This window comes from Schistocerca nitens, chromosome 11 (genome assembly GCF_023898315.1).
Source record: "Schistocerca nitens isolate TAMUIC-IGC-003100 chromosome 11, iqSchNite1.1, whole genome shotgun sequence".
Classification (NCBI taxonomy): domain Eukaryota; kingdom Metazoa; phylum Arthropoda; class Insecta; order Orthoptera; family Acrididae; genus Schistocerca; species Schistocerca nitens.
In genome coordinates this window covers 212,077,581-212,096,057 of record NC_064624.1, presented here as the reverse complement: position 1 = coordinate 212,096,057, position 18,477 = coordinate 212,077,581, and the positions used below count along the sequence as shown (strand labels likewise).

General features: G+C 47.8%; 1 protein-coding gene across 3 annotated transcripts in view; it reads right to left on the bottom strand.

Annotated features, from left to right (window-relative positions):
- Positions 1–649: 649 nt before the first annotated feature.
- LOC126213003 (transcription initiation factor TFIID subunit 12-like) overlaps positions 650–18,477 on the bottom strand; it is a 55,473-nt gene continuing 37,645 nt past the window's right edge. For all 3 annotated transcript variants that reach the window (XM_049940551.1, XM_049940552.1, XM_049940553.1), the window contains one exon: positions 650–2,793. In XM_049940551.1, coding sequence (XP_049796508.1) covers positions 2,262–2,747 — 486 coding nt within the window. In that variant the 5' untranslated portion in view covers positions 2,748–2,793 and the 3' untranslated portion in view covers positions 650–2,261. The remainder of the gene's footprint in view (positions 2,794–18,477) is intronic.

Genomic DNA, 18,477 nt, shown 5'->3' with positions numbered 1-18,477 from the left:
GAACGGTAACTTTTTCAAAAAGATTTTTTTCTCCGGTGGGTGAACTTTTCACGTATCTGGAAAAATGAACTATCCTACCGTCCATCCGAGTGTCGTCACGTTGACGTGAAGTCGAAAGTGCGTATCGAGATCGACGTGTGGTGTGGACTCTCGCACAGTCGTGTTACCGATCTGTTCGAAATAACTCCAATTCGAAGTCATTCTCCACTCTAATCTCTTTACTAGTCCCTAAACACCTTCCAATTTGCAAGTGGAAAGTTTCCGAACGGCCCGACTCTGCGGCCACCGCAAATCGCCCGACAGGATCGGGTCTACCGTACCGAGGTTCGGACTCTGAAGACTCGGGACGTGCGTTTGCAGTGCGATTTGACACGTTTCTGGCGTGCTTCCAGAGAGAAATTCGATACTGACCGAATGTTTGAGACAGTAGGGATGCAGATGACGTGTACAAATGACAAAGCAAAATTTTACGAGTTTTCTACATTCTTACCTTCTAGTATAACTTCCACACTATTAAAGTCTAAAGTTGTCAGACACTTTATGGAAACTCTGTATTTCAATTAGGTAGTAACTGCTGCATCTCATAACTTGTTTTAAAATTTTTAACTTTGGAAGAAATATGAAAATTCAGAACTATAACACAACACACTGACAACAATTATTACCTTATTATTTGTATTTGATCAGAACGTCAAACATATTTTACTGAAACTGTCCTCCAAATGTTTTTCAGTGTTTTAAAACAGTATGCCCGTTAAGTAATTACAAGTCGTGCACATCTTACGAACATGCACAAAAATGACACAGGACAATAAATATATCACAAAAGCTACCACCGATAAATGTTTCTTCCATTCCAGGGGAGAGAACAAAATTTGTCCCACACACAAAAGAGGTTAAGCGTGTGCACAAAACTTCCAGTCTACGATTTTTCTACACGCTAACAGCACAGGAACTGGTAAAATTTTGTGACGTCACCGAGGTCCCCCACTCGAAAGGAAGTTACAGCTAGTAGCTAAACCGTACACTCGTACAGCCACCGAAAGACGGTACGGGTGACCGGCAGTTAACTCGTGGCGGGAACGACAATGTTACGTACCGTTCTTAAACTGTTACGTACTTCCTCAGAGGACGAAGGAGAACGGACCGGGAAAGTTTGTCTGAGGGAATGGCAGGATAAGAAGGATCCACCGCTGCCAGGTGGCGGGAGGTCTGCCAGGGAGGGCAGAGCGGGAACTGCCGACACCGTCCGGCGGAGCACGCCGATCCCTCCGGGGCCGGCCGGCTCCTCCACCCCCGACTGCCCCGTCCTCGTGATGGGTAGGCCTCTGTCGTCCTAATTCCGAAACCGATACCCCGTGACGAATTATCGAACAGTTCCCAGAGCTAAACTCCGGGTAGGAATATTGACAGTGTAGGAAGAGATAGAGTGCTATTTACTGTAAAGAAGACACGTCAAGTCGCTATTAAAATACACTTACAGAAAGCTTTCGGCCACTCCCTCGGTCGGCAGAAGACGGACGTACACCGTCCGTACACACGAGCCGGTTCACCTCGCGCACCCGCGGCTGACTGCTCCGGTACCTCGGTCAGAGCTGCCAGACTTCGCGGTCACACGTGCACTAGGTGCGCTCGCCCGCGTTATGGACGGTCCGCGTTTCTCTTTTGCCGACAGAGGCCGCGGCCGAAAGTTTTACGCGAGTGCCTTTTAATTGTATCTGTCCAGAACTCAACTTATCTTCTTTACGTTAACTGGCAATCTATCTCTGCCCACAGTGTCGAAGTTCCGAGAACTAGAGAGTCGTTTCCTCCGCTTTTCCACACACCTACCGGCAGCACTCCGAATTTCTCCTCGCCAACTCGAGTAGCAGCTAGCTGTTACGTCTCGCCAAAATTTTACAGTTTTCTCAAACGAAGAATTCGAGGCAAAAAGTCGTGTCCGATATCGCACGAGAGTGGGCTCCTTTTACTAATAGGCGACACTGTGTACGTACGTGACTCAGTTTCTTTTAGTTTACGAAGTTTTGTCCTGTCGCAGTGGAAGGAGGGGGTAGGGGGCACATTACCAGCTCCTAACGCGCCACTCTTCCCCGAACGTCGTCACACTCCAAACTGCAATAGCGCACCGGACACCCCTCCGCCGTTCTCGGTGTCGACCGTCACTCGCTCTTCGATACTTCCACTGCGGTAAAAAAAATGAAGCGAAAGCCAGCTCCCTCCCAGTACAATTTCGACAGTCACCTCCCCGGACGCGTGCGCCGTCACTTGCCGGCGGCCTCGCGCACGAGTTCCATGCGGCGGCGGTGGGCCTCCCCCTCTGCAGCCGGAGCGTACGGCTGCAGCTCCTCGGTGCCGAACCCGGGGAGCCACATGTTCCAGTGGCGCTCCAGGTGCAGCTGCACGTCGCGGGCCTCCAAGACGGCGGAGCGGCGGTGGCGCGCCGACAGGCAGGCCGCCCGCACCGTCGCCTCCACGAAGTCGTCCGCCAGCTCCAGCAGCACGTCCTCCACCTCGTCCGACAGCCGCTCGTTCGGGTCCAGCTCCTTGACGATGTCGTGCAGCCGCGTCCGCGCGTGCGGCGCCGCCCCCGCCTCCTCGGGGGCCGGCGGCGGGTTCCGCGCCGGCCCGCCCGCCGGCGGCGCGTCGAACGGCGGCATCGACGTCGGCACCCGCGTGCCGGAGGAGCCCGCCGACGGCCCCGCGACGGCAGAACTGCCGGCGGCCGCCGCCCCCGCCTCCGTCTCCATGCTCCGCTCGGCCGACACTACGCCGAGACGCTACGTCCTACGGCTCCTGAGGGCGACGGGGCGAAATTAATGCGGAAAAAATTAAAAAATAAATACATAAACTACAGTCAGATATTTTGTGGATCGATCTGTCAAAGTAAGAAATAATATAGACTAGAGAAATGTCCGACACACACCCGAATCGTGCTCAAAATCACACGTAGCAAGAGTTCGATGTTTAACTTATAACTTTGAAGAATACTAGAGGATATTTGCCCGATATATTATGTAGCCCGCACACCGTGTCGTCGTCAGACCTCGACAGATTTCTGTCGTCTGTACCCGAAAGTATAAAACAAGGTCAACAATTTTGCTATCTCAAATTCTTTGATGGAGAATGCTCGAAATATCGGGAAAGACAATGTGTATTTCGGTTGACATATCATTTGCTCTACAAGATTTCGAGCACTGTTCAAAGGTGTGTCAAATGTTTCTCTAATTTATTATATTTCTTAGTTTTAGACATATCATTTCACTGAACATTTCATTGGGGTTTTTATTTTTTTATTTTTTTCATTTTAATTTTCAAGCTTAGTTCAGAAAACTGTTCTCGAAATGTTCAAAATTTAGTGCTCGGTTCAAAAGATAGTTACATATCGTCCCAATGCAACTTTTTATGTGATACTGTTAGGCCTGCCTCGAAGTGAGGACTTTTTGACACTCCATTTAAATGGATAGCTGTTTGTGAAGTGTTTTCCTGTCCCTTACATTACCAATTAATTATTTCTCGATTGTCCTGATCTCTCTCGAGCAATTTATATAAATATATTGTTTTCATTATTAAGCAAACCTACACCTCACACTGGTCTATTTGAGATTTCCTACTCTTCAATAGCCTAAGAAAATTCAGACTCAGAGAGCAACCCACTGCATAATGTATAGGGTGTCACCATTTCATTACACGCAAACATTTGACCAATAATATGGTAATCTGGGTCAGACACGATACTCGGATGCTTATATAGACTACCTATGTCACAAGCTATAGTGGGGGGAGCACTTCAGAGAGAACTTGCGGAATATCGTGAACAAGTTTCACGATCGTGTTATCGTAACAGGGGACACTACAGCTTGCCCACTACAGAATGGGCGAGTCGTGCAATGCAATATAGTGTCAGAGACAGGGATTCGCACGACATTATTCCGAAACTGTAAAGTAATGTAAACATCACCTGCAGATTGCGCCTCGGGTTTGTTCCGAACGCCCGCCCGCTGCTTACCGGGGAGTACGAGGAGCGATCTAGCACAGTGGGACGGACACACGGTCTGCGCGTCGTCGCTTCCTGCCGGCAGACAAATCCCGCTGCTCCTTCATTTGTGTAGCTTTCACCTAGCCTCACAGTGGCTAGGTGGGACCCGTACCAAACGTGCCTACCGAGAGACAATCTGAGGAGGTGCCGGCAATCGAACTCCGGTCCTTCCGAGCTACAGACGGTTCAGCAACGGAGGCGGTCTTACCGCAAAAGTGTGAACTACAAATTTGTTCGAGCAGACAATTACAGAAATGAACTGCGTGTAATGTCCTAGATCTCTCAGCTACAGACAGAAGTGCATTTTTCAAATAGGATAACGAACAGAAGACATCGGTGATCTCCGTGCTGACGAGGAATGTTAAGAAAGATAGAAAAATATTTTTGCTTAGTGAGAGTAATGGGGTAAAAATTGAAGATTATCTGAGTTGTAGACATCAAATATTCGGCTGTGAGGATGAAGATGTGGAGCACAAATTGATAAAATTCAAAAGCAATGATCAATATCCCCTGTTCCATGTGAGGTCATGACGGACAGAAAAAGCCCACCACAGTTCGACAGTACTGCGTTAGAAACTTGCTACGAAAACGCTTGACACTGTCAAACAGGTTTATGCGAAGTCGAAGCCTAGCTTACAAACAAACATTTAAATGAGCAAAATGAGCCAAAGCAGAACAATGGCTTTGAAAGTAAAAGTTTTTTCAACAAATCTGACTTCCGACCTGTAGAAGTTTCAGTATTATGTACAAACAGTAAGCAGATCACAATTGTCGATTCTGTCACTCAGTTACTGTACTGGAACCGAAATGGAAGATGATAAAGCAGGGCAAAATACTGAATTTGGTCTTGTGAAACTGTTTTAATGTGGAAAATCATAATATAGTCTCAATTGTCACACAAATGCCAAAATGGCAGACAATGACAAGTGACTGCAGAACAGAAAGATGATTAAAGCTGCTTAGTTGTGCAAAGGCATCTGGGAATGCTGAAAGAGCTGTAATGGCGTACACAAATTACGCAAAAGAACTCACTACGCTTCTACGAGTAATTTATCTCATGTCAGTACAGTAACACAAGGTACCTAGCACGTGGGAAAAAGTGCAGGTCATTCCCGTTTTCAAGAAGGGTTGCAGGATGTACGCCTATATTGCTCACACCAGTCTCTTGTAGACAAATTTTTGGCCGATTCTGAACACGTCACTCTTAATCGACAGATGTAAAGGTAATTCCAGAAGTAGGCCGTCAAAGTGTAATAGGGCTGTTACTGTTTACAGTACATACAAATAAATGATGTACTAGAAAATTTTGGAAGCTCCACGAGGCTATTTGGAGATGACGCCGTCGGCTAAGAAGGCAGCAGTGCCCGCACACTGCAGTGAACTGGCAGCTGACCTTAAATGTATAACAGGAGGGTAATTTGAAAAGTTCTTCTAACGGAATAGAAAGAAACATCTTGCCTCAGTGAAACTTTATTTTTCACTGTCGTGTCCCAGTACACTAACAAACTCGGCCCGGCAACGTTCTCACGTCTCGATCCCATCTCTAAAGTTAGTTTTCTCTGTACCTGCAAAATATCCGTCAGCTTTGGCAGTCCGTTAGTTATTCGAAAAGATTCTCCACCCACTGAGGAAAATTTTGAGCTCTCCGAAGAGACGGAAGTCCGACGGAGGCAACTCGGCCGAATAAGGCGGGTGCGGCACAATTGCGTATCTCAGTTCACATATTTTTGCCACGACTACGACACGAGTGTGTCGGCACACGACGTATTGACAAAAACGACTTTCTCCCTCACAATACCTAGCCTTTTTTGTCTCTCTTTCTCTGTAGTCTGTATAGAAGGTTAGTGTAGTAGTGACCTGTAATTGTTTGACTAGTGGGAAGAAATCTATAATTGTTTGATTAGTGGGAAGATAATCTATCAGCAGAATTCTCCTCACACCCCAGAAAGGTGACACCACGAATTTTGCTGGCTGGCCGACCGTATCGATTTTGCTTTTTTTGCCCTGCTGTATCTTCTCTCGTGTACGGCAGTGGACCGAAGTTTGATCTGCAGTCACAAACTGGTGGAAAAAAACTTGTCAATTGAGCTGAAAATCGGTTAAACACGGTTCGGATACTTCCATTCTGACGCGTTTCCGATCTGGAATTACGAGCAGCGGCAGCAGTCTAGCAGATAATATTATCGTATTCAATTCCACTGTTAAAATCCACGGTGCCCATTCGGCAGTATCTGTACAGCCTCGACAGTACCTCACCCTTTCACTCTGCCAGCCTCCGTGACTACTTTATGCACATTCACAACAATTTCTGGGCTAGTGGCTCACCCAGCTGACCACTGCCCAAATCGTCATCGGAGCTGTCGGGACCAAATTTAAACTTATTTGTTCGATTGCTAACAACAGAATACGAAGACTCGAGAGTCCCCAGTACGTTCTTAAAATCGGCACGAACTTCCTTTGCTTCCGTAGTCTTCTTACACAGTATTTAATCGTTACAGTAGTTAATCATTTTTTTCGTCTTTACAAATCATTGCACAGGAACGACAAAGAGATGTGCACACCACAGATCTGCACCCAAGACACAGACAGATACATCATCTTTATTTATAAAAGATGAGGTACAATCCAGTGCAACCTTCACGGAATGATCTCGTAAAACAAGTAGTAGGAAAGGCAGACGCTATTTGTGAAAATCCAAATTTTAGTGGATAATGGGACAACATTTATTTTAATTTGCGTGTCGCAATAACAACTCCATCGGCTGCGTGTATTATTTTTATTTCATTGCGACTGTTTTTGCCAATCCGATCGACTAGTTTCGGGCCCCTCTGCAACATACACTGAGGTGACAAAATCGCGGGACAGTGATGTGCGCACATACAGGGGGCGGTAGGAACGCGTGCACGAGCTGTAAAAGGGCCGGTGCATTTGCGGAGCCGTCATTCCTGCTCAGGTGATTCGCGTGGAAAGATTTCTGACACGATTCCGGTCACACGACAGGGACTAAAAGACTTTTAACGCGGAATAGTAGACGGAGTTGGAAAGCGTGGGACATTCCGTGTCCGAAATCATTTGGGAACGGCACATTCCGAGGACCACAGTGTCACTACTGTGCCGAGAATACCAAACTCCCGGCGACACCTCTCACCACCGGTAACAAGGTGACTGAGGGCCTCTACTTCACGACCGACAGCAGTCGTGTAGAGCTTCAGTGGTAACAGAAAAGTAACACTGCACGAAATAACCACAGAAATCAGTCTGGGACACACGGCGAGTGTATCCGTCGGGACAGTGTGGCGAAATGTGGCGTTACGGGCTGCGGCAGCAGACAGGCAGCGCGAGTGGCCTTGCCGGCGACACGACACGACACGACACGACACGACACGACACGACACGACATCGCCTGCAGTGCCTCTCCTGGCCGGGCTCGTGACCGCACCTGCCGGACCCCGGACTGTTGCCCGGTCGGACGAGTCTCGATTTCAGTCGGCAAGAGCCCGAGGTAGGGTTCGTGTGGCACAGACACGACGGAGCTGTCAAAAAGACACTGTCCAACCTGGTGATGACTCCGTAATCGTGTGCACTGTGTTTACACGGACTGGACTGGGTCCTCCGGTCCGACAGAACCGATCACTGACCGGAAGTGGTTACGGACGTCCCGTTGCCAAACAATGACGCAAATTTTACAGATGACGACGAGCCGCGTCACCGGGCCACGATCGATCGAGTCGGGTTCGAAGAACAGCCCGGGCGATTCGGCAAACGATCTCGCCACCCAGATTGCCGACACGAATCGCGTCGAACATTTACGGGGCACAATCGAAGGTCAATTCGTACAAAAAACCCTGCACCGGCAACTCCTTCACAGTAGACAGCTCTGTATTTCTGTAGGGGACTCCCGACAATTTGACGAGTCTGCGGCACGCCGAGTTGTCGCACCGTGCCGCCGGGCAAACGGAGGTCCGGCGCAGTGTCGGGAGGCACCCCGAGACTTTTGCCATTTCGGCGTAGTACGATCGTGCTTTGCTCTCGCTCAGTATCGTTACTGTATCTCAGATGCGCAGACGTCAGTGGTTTCCGCTCCTTTTTCTAGAGGTACGGCGACGGTGCCCGTCAAAAGCTCGACCGCACTACTAGTGTGTTGCAGAGCGGCCCGAAGGTGGCGGTCTGCATCTCCGAAGCCAGATTCGACGAAATAAAACCAATCCACACAGCTGGTAAGAGTTGTCGTTGCCGCTACGCACGAAGTCACGTGCGAGGCTGAGATGCATCGGGGAATCTTAAGGAAATGTAACTAGTGCACGAAAGAAGTAGCTTACGAAACACTCGTCGAGATCAGTTTCCGAGTACTGCTTATTAGTCTGGGACCTTTACCACGACGAATTCAGAGGAGAGAGAAGAAGATCCGACGAAGCACACCTCACGGTGTCGAGGGGTCATTTAGTCAGTGAGAGGGATCTACGGAGACAATCTACAGACGCCGACGGCAGGTGCCGAAAGAGAGGCGTTCTGTGACGGGGGTAGGTTTACTTCTGAAAACGCGAGAGAACGTACATTCCTACTGGGGTCGCGAACGTATTATTTCCTCCCACACACACACACACACACACACACACACACACACACACACACACACACACACGAAATGTCCGAGAGATGACCTGAGAAATTAGCTGCAAATATTTTCTCGTCGACACCAACTGCAAGCGACATACAATTAAAATGTCCCTCCTGTACGGGAGTACGCGTAATCAATGTAAGAGACCAGGTTGTAGACACACGGCAGACGAAACGTGGAACTTTCGAGTCTGGCCGTAAAGCGTGGTCGGACAGCTTAACGGTAAGGTGGCCGCTCGCAGTGAGTGGTAAAATGCGGATTCGAGTCCCTGTCTGGCACATATTTTCACTGTCGTCATTCCACTGTCCGTATTCACAACTGCGAACACATTTCATTACGCTGCAGCCGACACAGAGCCCGTTCCTTCGGACGAGCACGCACGTCAGAAGGAACGTTACACGTAATTTTGGACACGGGCACTGCAATATTTGACTAGTTGAAAAACTGACACGTTAAATGAAAATTTACCTGTATAAGAAAACAAAAAACGTAACAAGCCCCAGGTAGAAATGTCGAAAGCCCACAGTTAGGAAGACTCACTCCGTAGCGGCAAGTGGCGGACAGCGACGGTCCGGTCGGACTGCCTCGCCGTGCAGGGCGTGCGTGTCACAGAGGGCACCGTACGACAGCAACTTACTAACATTTACGCGGCACAACCGTACAGACAATAAAATACTGCTACATAAAAAAAAATTCTTAAAACCAAATAGACCAGATGCGAGAGCATATAACGACAAGCTCAGGATCGATAGCCGAACAGTCGAAAAAGTACGACATCGCGTCCTCTGGAGGCTATCGCAGTTAGGCAGTGTACTGCAATGTCTCGACGCCACCCGGCGGTAGAGTGTGCAGGTTTGCCGCTCTACTTTTCTGTGTCAGACTTCTAAACCTGTTACAGAGTGTTAGAATTGTGAAATGGTTTCCTAAAGAATTCCTCAGATTCTGATGTTCTCAGAAACTAATGCCAAACCGTCTGCAGCCTGCCCCACACACCCGGTGGGACAATTGTCGCAACAGGTGTGAGGTGCACCAGTAGTGTCCTACTTTTCACCAGCTACCTTCTCTCCGTCTACAACTATGTGGTCAGATTCTGTGGAATAAAAAAACACTTGCATTATCTTTTTTGTCCTTAGCTTTTTGCCCAATTTCTGTGAAATCGTGCCAACGTACGGTATCCTACGGTAACTGACAAAACTGAAACTGAGACACGGGCCGTTTTAATTAGTCTGTAGAAGTGGAACGGCATTATTGGGAGCACCAAACGTCTGTATTACATTTGAGGCCGGTACACCACCTGACGAGACGGAGCGCCGGGGTCGGGCCGTGACGACCTTTTACAATAACGGCGATCGTGTCGTCGCTGCTAGACGGGAATCTCTTAGCACGAGCCGTCAGGTTACTGTCGAGAAACTCTGAAGCGACAGGAAGTGCATTTGAGCTGAAATTTCCGGCAAGGCACAGAGAGGTGGTGGGGCGAAATGCTGTAAACGACAGTAGGATGCGTTCTGTGGCAAACTGCAGCAGCAGCAGCAATAATGTCCAGTTGCAGTTTTCACAGAATTTTACGGAATAATTTCAAGTCAAAACTGTACGTGACGCAGGTTTTGTGGCACTCGAGTGAAAGTGATTAAGAAGTGCAAATGGCTATACGTCGAACTGTCGAATAACATTAGGGACAACGAAGGCTTCTCAAATTTGCCACAGACGAGTGACTGAGCAAATTTTTTTGTCTCGGCGGCTACGTCGACAGACAAAACTGCAGTTACCGGTGTGACGCTAATCGTGAGAAACTCCGGCGACACCCCTTACGCACCCGGAAAGTCAGGTCACGGTGCACTGTCTTCTTAATGGGCACGATCGGCCTCTCCTTTTTGAGGAGAAACAGAGACTAACAGAGACGGACGACCGGAGTCACACCGCCGCAGTTGACACATTCCTCGCGCCCGAACTCAAACTGCTCCCTGCACGGGAGTACCTCTTTCGGTAAGACAATGCCACGTTTCAGTGACGTCCTGCGGCCTCCCAGATCTCCCGGCTTACCGGCCTGTGACTGCTTCCTTTGACTGTTCCCAAAACACAGGGTGTACACCACACATCTACAAACAATTGTGTGGGAATCAGAAACATTCCTACGGTAACAACGGTGGCCACCTACGAGACATTTTCAAAACACGAATAGTGGGGGAAACGGTAATGCGTCCTCTGACGTAATCTACTCGGACACTGCAGCTGTGGCGTAAAAAGTGTTCGTTCGGCAGAAGTGTGCAATAAAAATATTCTGGAAAGTTGGTAACTGAACATCTTACGGAAACCTGTTAGGGGACCTAGGGATTCTTACAAATTTGGCACAATTTCAAGGAAAGTAGACAAAAAGCTAAGCACAAAAGAGATAAAGCAAGTGTTCTTTATTAAACAGAATCTTGACCGGAGACTCGTATACAGAGAAAAGGTAGCTCCTAAAAGGTAAGACCCTTCTGGCACGTACCGCACCTGTCGCGACAATTGTCCCACCGGGTACGTGGGGCGGACTGACAGAGGGTTCGGCACTAGCTTCCGAGAATGCCAGAATCTGAGGAATTCGGTGTGTACTACAGTCATTAATGGTATTTGTGGTTAATAACAATAGTGGATATGGGTGAATTCGGCAGTTCACAATATCAGTATCCAAAGTAGAGAATTTCTGTGTAGATTGTGCATACCTCTTTTGGGTTCAGAACGGAATTTTATATTCTCTAGCAACAGTCTGTAACAGGTTGCCAGTGCAAAAAGAGCAGGAAAATGAAAATCCCTGAATACTTAAAAACAAAGTACACAACTTTCACGATTTATCACAATATTTGGACTAGGGGAGATGAATTCTGTGTTAATTGTTCTCATTGTCACTAAGCAATGCTAATTCCGCATAATCCTGATTTTTTATTAAACAGATTCTGGTTGTCCCTGTACACAGACAGCTGACAGTACCCGCATTCAAGGCACATAAATGCCTTTTTTTTTTGATGAATTTATGTAAAGACACCACTGTAAAAGGGGGAACACTGGCTTTTATCAAAGAAGCCACTTTTCTGCCAAAGGACCTAGCAGTCCCCAAAACTGTGCATCCCGTAGTACGAGGTGCATTCAAGTTCTAAGGCCTCCGATTTTTTTTCTAATTAACTACTCACCCAAAATCGATGAAACTGGCGTTACTTCTCGACGTAATCGCCCTGCAGACGTACAAATTTTTCACAACGCTGACGCCACGATTCCGTGGCAGCGGCGAAGGCTTCTTTAGGACTCTGTTTTGACCACTGGAAAATCGCTGAGGCAATAGCAGCACGGCTGGTGAATTTGCGGCCACGGAGAGCGTCTTTCATTGTTGGAAAAAGCCAAAAGTCACTAGGAGCCAGGTCAGGTGAGTAGGGAGCACGAGGAATCACTTCAAAATTGTTATCACGAAGAAACTGTTGCGTAACATTAGCTCGATGTGCGGGTGCGTTGTCTCGGTGAAACAGCACACGCGCGGCCCTTCCCGGACGTTTTTGTTGCAGTGCAGGAAGGAATTTGTTCTTCAACACATTTTCGTAGGATGCACCTGTTACCATAGTGCCCTTTGGAACGCAATGGGTAACGATTACGCCCTCGCTGTCCCAGAACACGGACACCATAATTTTTTCAGCACTGGCGGTTACCCGAAAATTTTTTGGTGGCGGTGAATCTGTGTCCTTCCATCGAGTTGACTGGCGCTCTGTTTCTGGATTGAAAAATGGCATCCACGTCTCATCCATTGTCACAACCGACGAAAAGAAAGTCCCATTCGTGCTGTCGTTGCGAGTCAACATTGCTCGGCAACATGCCACACGGGCAGCCGTGTGGTCGTCCGTCAGCATTCGTGGCACCCACCTGGATGACACTTTTCGCATTTTCAGGTCGTCGTGCAGGATTGTGTGCACAGAACCCACAGAAATGCCAATTCTGGAGGCGATCTGTTCGACAGTCATTCGGCGATCCCCCAAAACAATTCTCTCCACTTTCTCGATTGTGTCGTCAGACGGGCTTGTGCAAGCCCGAGGTTGTTTCGGTTTGTTGTCACACGATGTTCTGCCTTCATTAAACTGTCGCACCCACGAACGCACTTTCGACACATCTGTAACTCCATCACCACATGTCTCCTTCAACTGTCGATGAATTTCAATTGGTTTCACACCACGCAAATTCAGAAAACGAATGATTGCACGCTGTTCAAGTAAGGAAAACGTCGCCATTTTAAGTATTTAAAACAGTTCTCATTCTCGCCGCTGGCGGTAAAATTCCATCTGCCGTACGGTGCAGCCATCTCTGGAACGTATTGACAATGAACGCGGCCTCATTTTAAAACAATGCGCATGTTTCTATCTCTTTCCAATCTGGAGAAAAAAAATCGGAGGCCTTAGAACTTGAATGCACCTCGTAATATATGCCGTTACCGAGTTACGACGAGAGCTCGGCTATCGGTCGTCGCGTGTCACCCGAGTAACAAATCTGTCGGAGTCATTCCGACCCTCCTACAGCTGTCGAAGACGACAGTCTGCAATCCGACGCGAGGTGGAAGTGCGAAGGAACGTCTTCTAGACTGAGACGGTGCAGTCTTCGTGCACAGAGACGGTGACCGTCTAACACTGCGGAGGGAGGTCGTAAAACTGTTAGGAGCAGTAGAACTGGCACAGTGACCGCACACGGTGGGGTACGGCGCGACCCAGCAGCCCCTCGTAAGCCCTACCTGTCTGTAGCCAGTGCCGGGTGGCACAGAGCGACGCCGCCGATCGGTGGACGACTGGAAACGAGAGATTTGAAGTGTCCGATCGTGCCGTACGCCGAGGCAGTCCAACGGGAAGATTCGCGATCGGTGAGAAAGTTACCTGCCGTTATGTGTAGTGCCGAGAGAGAAGTAAGGAGGTGGTGGTCTCACGGTAAGCGAACGTTTTTTAGGTCCCCGTCACGCTACAGTAAACGTGGAAGGATACGAACACACTTTACCGTGCCGTGTAGTGTGTACGGTGGAGGAAAAGTTTGTAGGCAGTGATTCAGTGTAGCGGCACGACAGCGCAGCGCGTCACATAACACCGCAACGAAATTTTCACTCTGCAGCGGAGTGTGCGCCGATGTGAAACTTCCTGGCACATTAAAACTGTGTGCCGAAACTAGACTACGACACGGGACTTTTGCCTTTTCCAGGAACGTTCTCTACCGACCGAGCTACCCGAGCACGACCGATAACCCGTCCTCACGGCTTCAGTTCTGCCAGTATATCACATCCTACCTTTCAAACTTGACAGAAGCTCTCCTGCGAACCTTGCAGAACTAGAGGCGAGGTACTGGCAGAACTGAGGCTGTGAGGACGGGTCGTGAGTCCTGCTCAGTCGGTGGAGCACTTGCCCGCGAAAGGCAGAGGTCCCGAGTTCGAGGCCCGGTCCGGTACACAGTCCGAATCTGCCAGGAAGTGACACAAAACACCGTCTGCAAATCGATTCTTCAAATAAAATAAATATTTTCTTCGAATACAATAAACATTTACGAAATGGACAAGCACGACCCGGGTCCCGACATACACCTTCGGGACGAGTCACAGTGTCTACTCGGCTCCAGACCCCAGTGCCTGGAATCGGTACCGTCTCCAGTTTCTCTGAGACACAGACACTGACTGACACCTTACCAGAAGTGTCTCCAGCACAGTCCAAGGTGGAGGGTCGATACAGCCGACATATCTATCCACTAATAGCAGTCCATATAATTTTCATCGTATAGTGTACTGCGTTCCGAATTTTCCACCAACTTCTAACTTCCCGAGGCTCTATTTCACAACCAGTTTTAAGGAAAACTTTGAAGCTACAATCCTCTGTGTTTCCCATATGTAATTAAAGCGTATAATGTTTAAAATTTATCAGTTCTCTTTCCCGCTAGGAACGTCCGACCTGTACAAAGTGGCACACTCAGTAAGTTGTCGATCTACACTGGACACATCAGTCGCGACCTCCCCTCCGACTGGCCACACACCCATGCCTCTCCCGTACGTGTCCCGGCGTCACCCACCCCCCACCCCATCTCCCGACAGGTCACCGCGTGACACTCCCCTCGACAGCCGCAGTTTGCCAGAGGAGTCCTTTGCTCCGACTCCCTGCTTGTCTGTCCATTCTCCCAATGTTATGCCCGTTGCCTCGCCCATTTACCTCTCACTGCAACTCCTGACCTGCATATCTACATTCGTCACCGAGCACTCGCAATTCCTGAACGGTTTTCAAAGACGCACGCACACACTACAATATCGGTCACAAGAGTTTCCTGTATGTTAAAAAAAGAACTACAGGACCTTGTGCTGATCAGTTTACATTAGACCAGAAAACCTCAGGGCTCCAACTCTCTAAAAAGCCGAGCTCCCGTGTATAAAATGGCTCGCAACTTCTAATTACTGTGCAGACGGGTTCACATGTTACGTATCTGACATTAAGCGTGCAAGAGAGAATCGGTTTAAAAAAGGTTTGAAGTCACGTTTAAATTCGGTGCAAGTCACTAACTGCCCTTATTATCCAACACTCGACTAGTACAGTCCGGGTACACAAAAGCTACTTTCTGACACATCTCGGAGCTTACAATGTCACACCACCCGAACCACGTCTCGTGCACTGATATAATTTGCAGGCAGATTCAGTGGTTTACGTGCATATTACATGCAAAATGCATTGCAAATCAGTTAAGAGAAGAGAAGTAATAAATTAAAATGTTACACCTGATGTTGAAGTTTTATTGCACAAACAGAACACGTTTAGCGAGTAATGAACTTTTTCTATTTCATTATTTTCTGGGGGAGTAGGGTGTCAGCAACAAAAAGTATCATACGGTTTGAAACGGTGTGTAAAGCTTGTCGAAGTCAGTAAGTGCTCTCATTCCCAAACAACGGATGAACACAGTCTGAATAATGCGTGTGTCACGAGTTACGCTGCGTCTAAAAATATGCACAGAATGTAACTGTAAACTTTGTCTTATACAGTTGAACCTTTAATGTAAGGTTACACTTATTAATGAGTAGATTATGACAGCACGTACAATTTTTTACATGCGGTCAGTAACTGTACGAAATATTGAAAATCAGGTTTTCATATCACCCAGAAGTTGTAAGATAGGCAACCTGTGTCTGGAATCCAGGGCCACGAAACGAGTGAGATATTTAAGAGGCAGTAATTCAAATCGATCCGTGCACGACAGTGCACAGTACCGACACATTCTGAAAAGCCGCGAGTGAAAAGACGATTTTTCAGGGAGTCCTACGTCGGGTTCCACCGAACGGAGAGATAAGGGGTCGAGTGTTTCGGACAGCCCTCGGCCTAATGACCGTCTGTACACGTGCCAAAGAACTGGCATACAGTAGGTACCCTTTAGTGCAGGGTCAAAATTTAAACACTAAAATGTACGACACGGGCAAATCGGTTCTTTCTTTTCCGTTACGTACGATCTAGGATGGGCCTTAAACGACTTTCAATAAGCACCATATGTTCGTGGGTGGTTCCCGATTCTCGGGTACCAAAATTACTAATCCTGGGGATGGCCATACCTATAATTTCCATTTGTGGCAAATAGTCACATTTTTACCATACGTTCTCAGGGAACTTAAGAACTTCAGAACATTTTTTATACCATTATCCATTTGCGAGATCTGGAGGTTAAAAGTTTCCGTAGTTACGCATAAATGTAGTTTAAGTTACGTAGTGTACACGTGGTGAGTGTTTTGGGGTCATTACGAGGGTTAAGAGGTCACCGATAAAAGTTTCTCACACGCTGCCTTCTTACCTCGACCCAGAAATTAGTCTATAGTGCCACCTGGCAGTGCAAACACCAAACAAAAAAATTATTTTGTCACACAAAATTCTTTGTACTTGCAAGCCAAACACATTTTTTGATAAATTGCAAATGTAGTCTAAAAATATACAATTTTAGACAGCGGACTGTAAGTGAGAAAGGAAAGAGACAGCGGGACATAGAGAGACAGTGAAATTGGCAGAGTTGTGAGGCAGTGTTAAGGAACAGCGAGACAAAGGGACGAAGACAGTGAGAGTGGGAGAGGCAGAGCGGAGAAAGTGCCGGTGGGACACGAAGGGGACTGTGGGAGGGAGAGGGGAGACGCTTCACGACAGAGAGAGACGGGGTGATATGTCGGGTGTCAAAGAGTACGATTACGTTTGGTGTGGAACACAGAATTAGGACTGAGGCCGCTAGTTCCCCGCATTTCTGTCAGAGATTTTTAAAAAGGAGTGCTCTGACAAAAGCTGTTTTCAGTGCTGCACATGCTACTCTAACCAAAATTCATAAAATTTCTTTTCCTCTTCATCAAGTTGTCTCCATATCTGTAAATAAAAATCTGGAGTTATTCGGAATGCAATACACGCCGGTAACGAGAAGTTTCGTATGTACTAGCAGTACTACATACTGTCTACTACATAAGCTGTTTCATCTTTTTTGTATTTATATTCTCATCTCCAGATTTAACCGAGCATACAACACGTACTGACTTGATACTCTCTCGTGCGTTATCACTTGCTTCCACTGACCCATTAGATATGAAAATTACACAAATAGGATAACATCTTTTAGTCGGTCTTAGCAGAACCTGCAATTTATCTGAATTGAAAAAAAAAAACCAACAGTGCCGCCCTCCCCCTCCCCTCTAGAACGCTTCCCGATTTGAAATTTGATGGCAGCCCAAAACTGTGTGCGACACTGTCATTCGAACCCAGAACCTGACCTTTTGTGAGCAACATTCTCGCCCGACTAGCTACCCGGGCACAAAAAATGACCGTACAGCACTGACAGCCGGGAGTCCACACTCGGGGAAGTTCGGCCGCCCAGTCACGAGTCGATTCGCGACCTTCCGTTGCGGCTTCACGTCTGCCGGTGCATCTCGCACACTGTGTGTCGAAAAATATCAGAAACGTTCTTATCTGATGTTGGGACTACTAGGTTCCACAGGATAAGACTTGTCGTATAAATGGAGGTGGGGAATACTGTGTCACCGACAGAGAAACAGTAACGGCAGAACGGGCCAGTCGGGGGAGCTCACTAACTTCGAACTCCGAGCAGTCACCCGACGTCAGCCGAGTAACGAGTCCACCGGGGGACATTCGAACCGCTCTAAAACCACCCAAGTCGACTGTCGGTGACGTGACTGCCGAGTGGAAATGTGAAATAACGACCCGAGCTAAACCGACACCTAGCACACCTAGTGTTAAGGACGGAGGCGGACCGTCTAATGCAGTGGAAGACAGTCGCGAAAAATTGCGCGATATCGGCAGAAGGAATCGCTCGCGAATTCCCGAGTGCTACGTGCAGTCCGACTGGCACGATAACTGTGTGTGGGGAATTAAAAAGAACGAGGAACGACAGTCGAGCCTCTCGTTTCTGTAGTCGGCAAAGTCTCAGGTCCACCGACTCAGATTCGAACGGAAACCGACGTGCACGGCGACCGTAGATTTTAAGGAAGGAGGGGCGTATGCCAGTCAGTCGCAATCCCGTTAGTTTTTATTATGCTCGCAAATCTAGATTTTGGCTATAAATAGCTAACGCTAACGTGAAAGAAAAAAATCATTGGATTAAAATTAATTTACTGTACGTCATACAATAAGCAAATACCGTGTTCAGTTATCCACTCTTGTTCAAAAATAGCTGCTATTGAATAACGTGGTGTTTACTTATTATTCTACGTATAGTGAAGTAATTTTGATCCAGTAGCACTGAAGATTGCTATTTATAGCTGAAATCTAGATTTGCGAGCATAAAAAACCCCTAATGAGATTGTGACAGACTGCTGTGTGCCTCA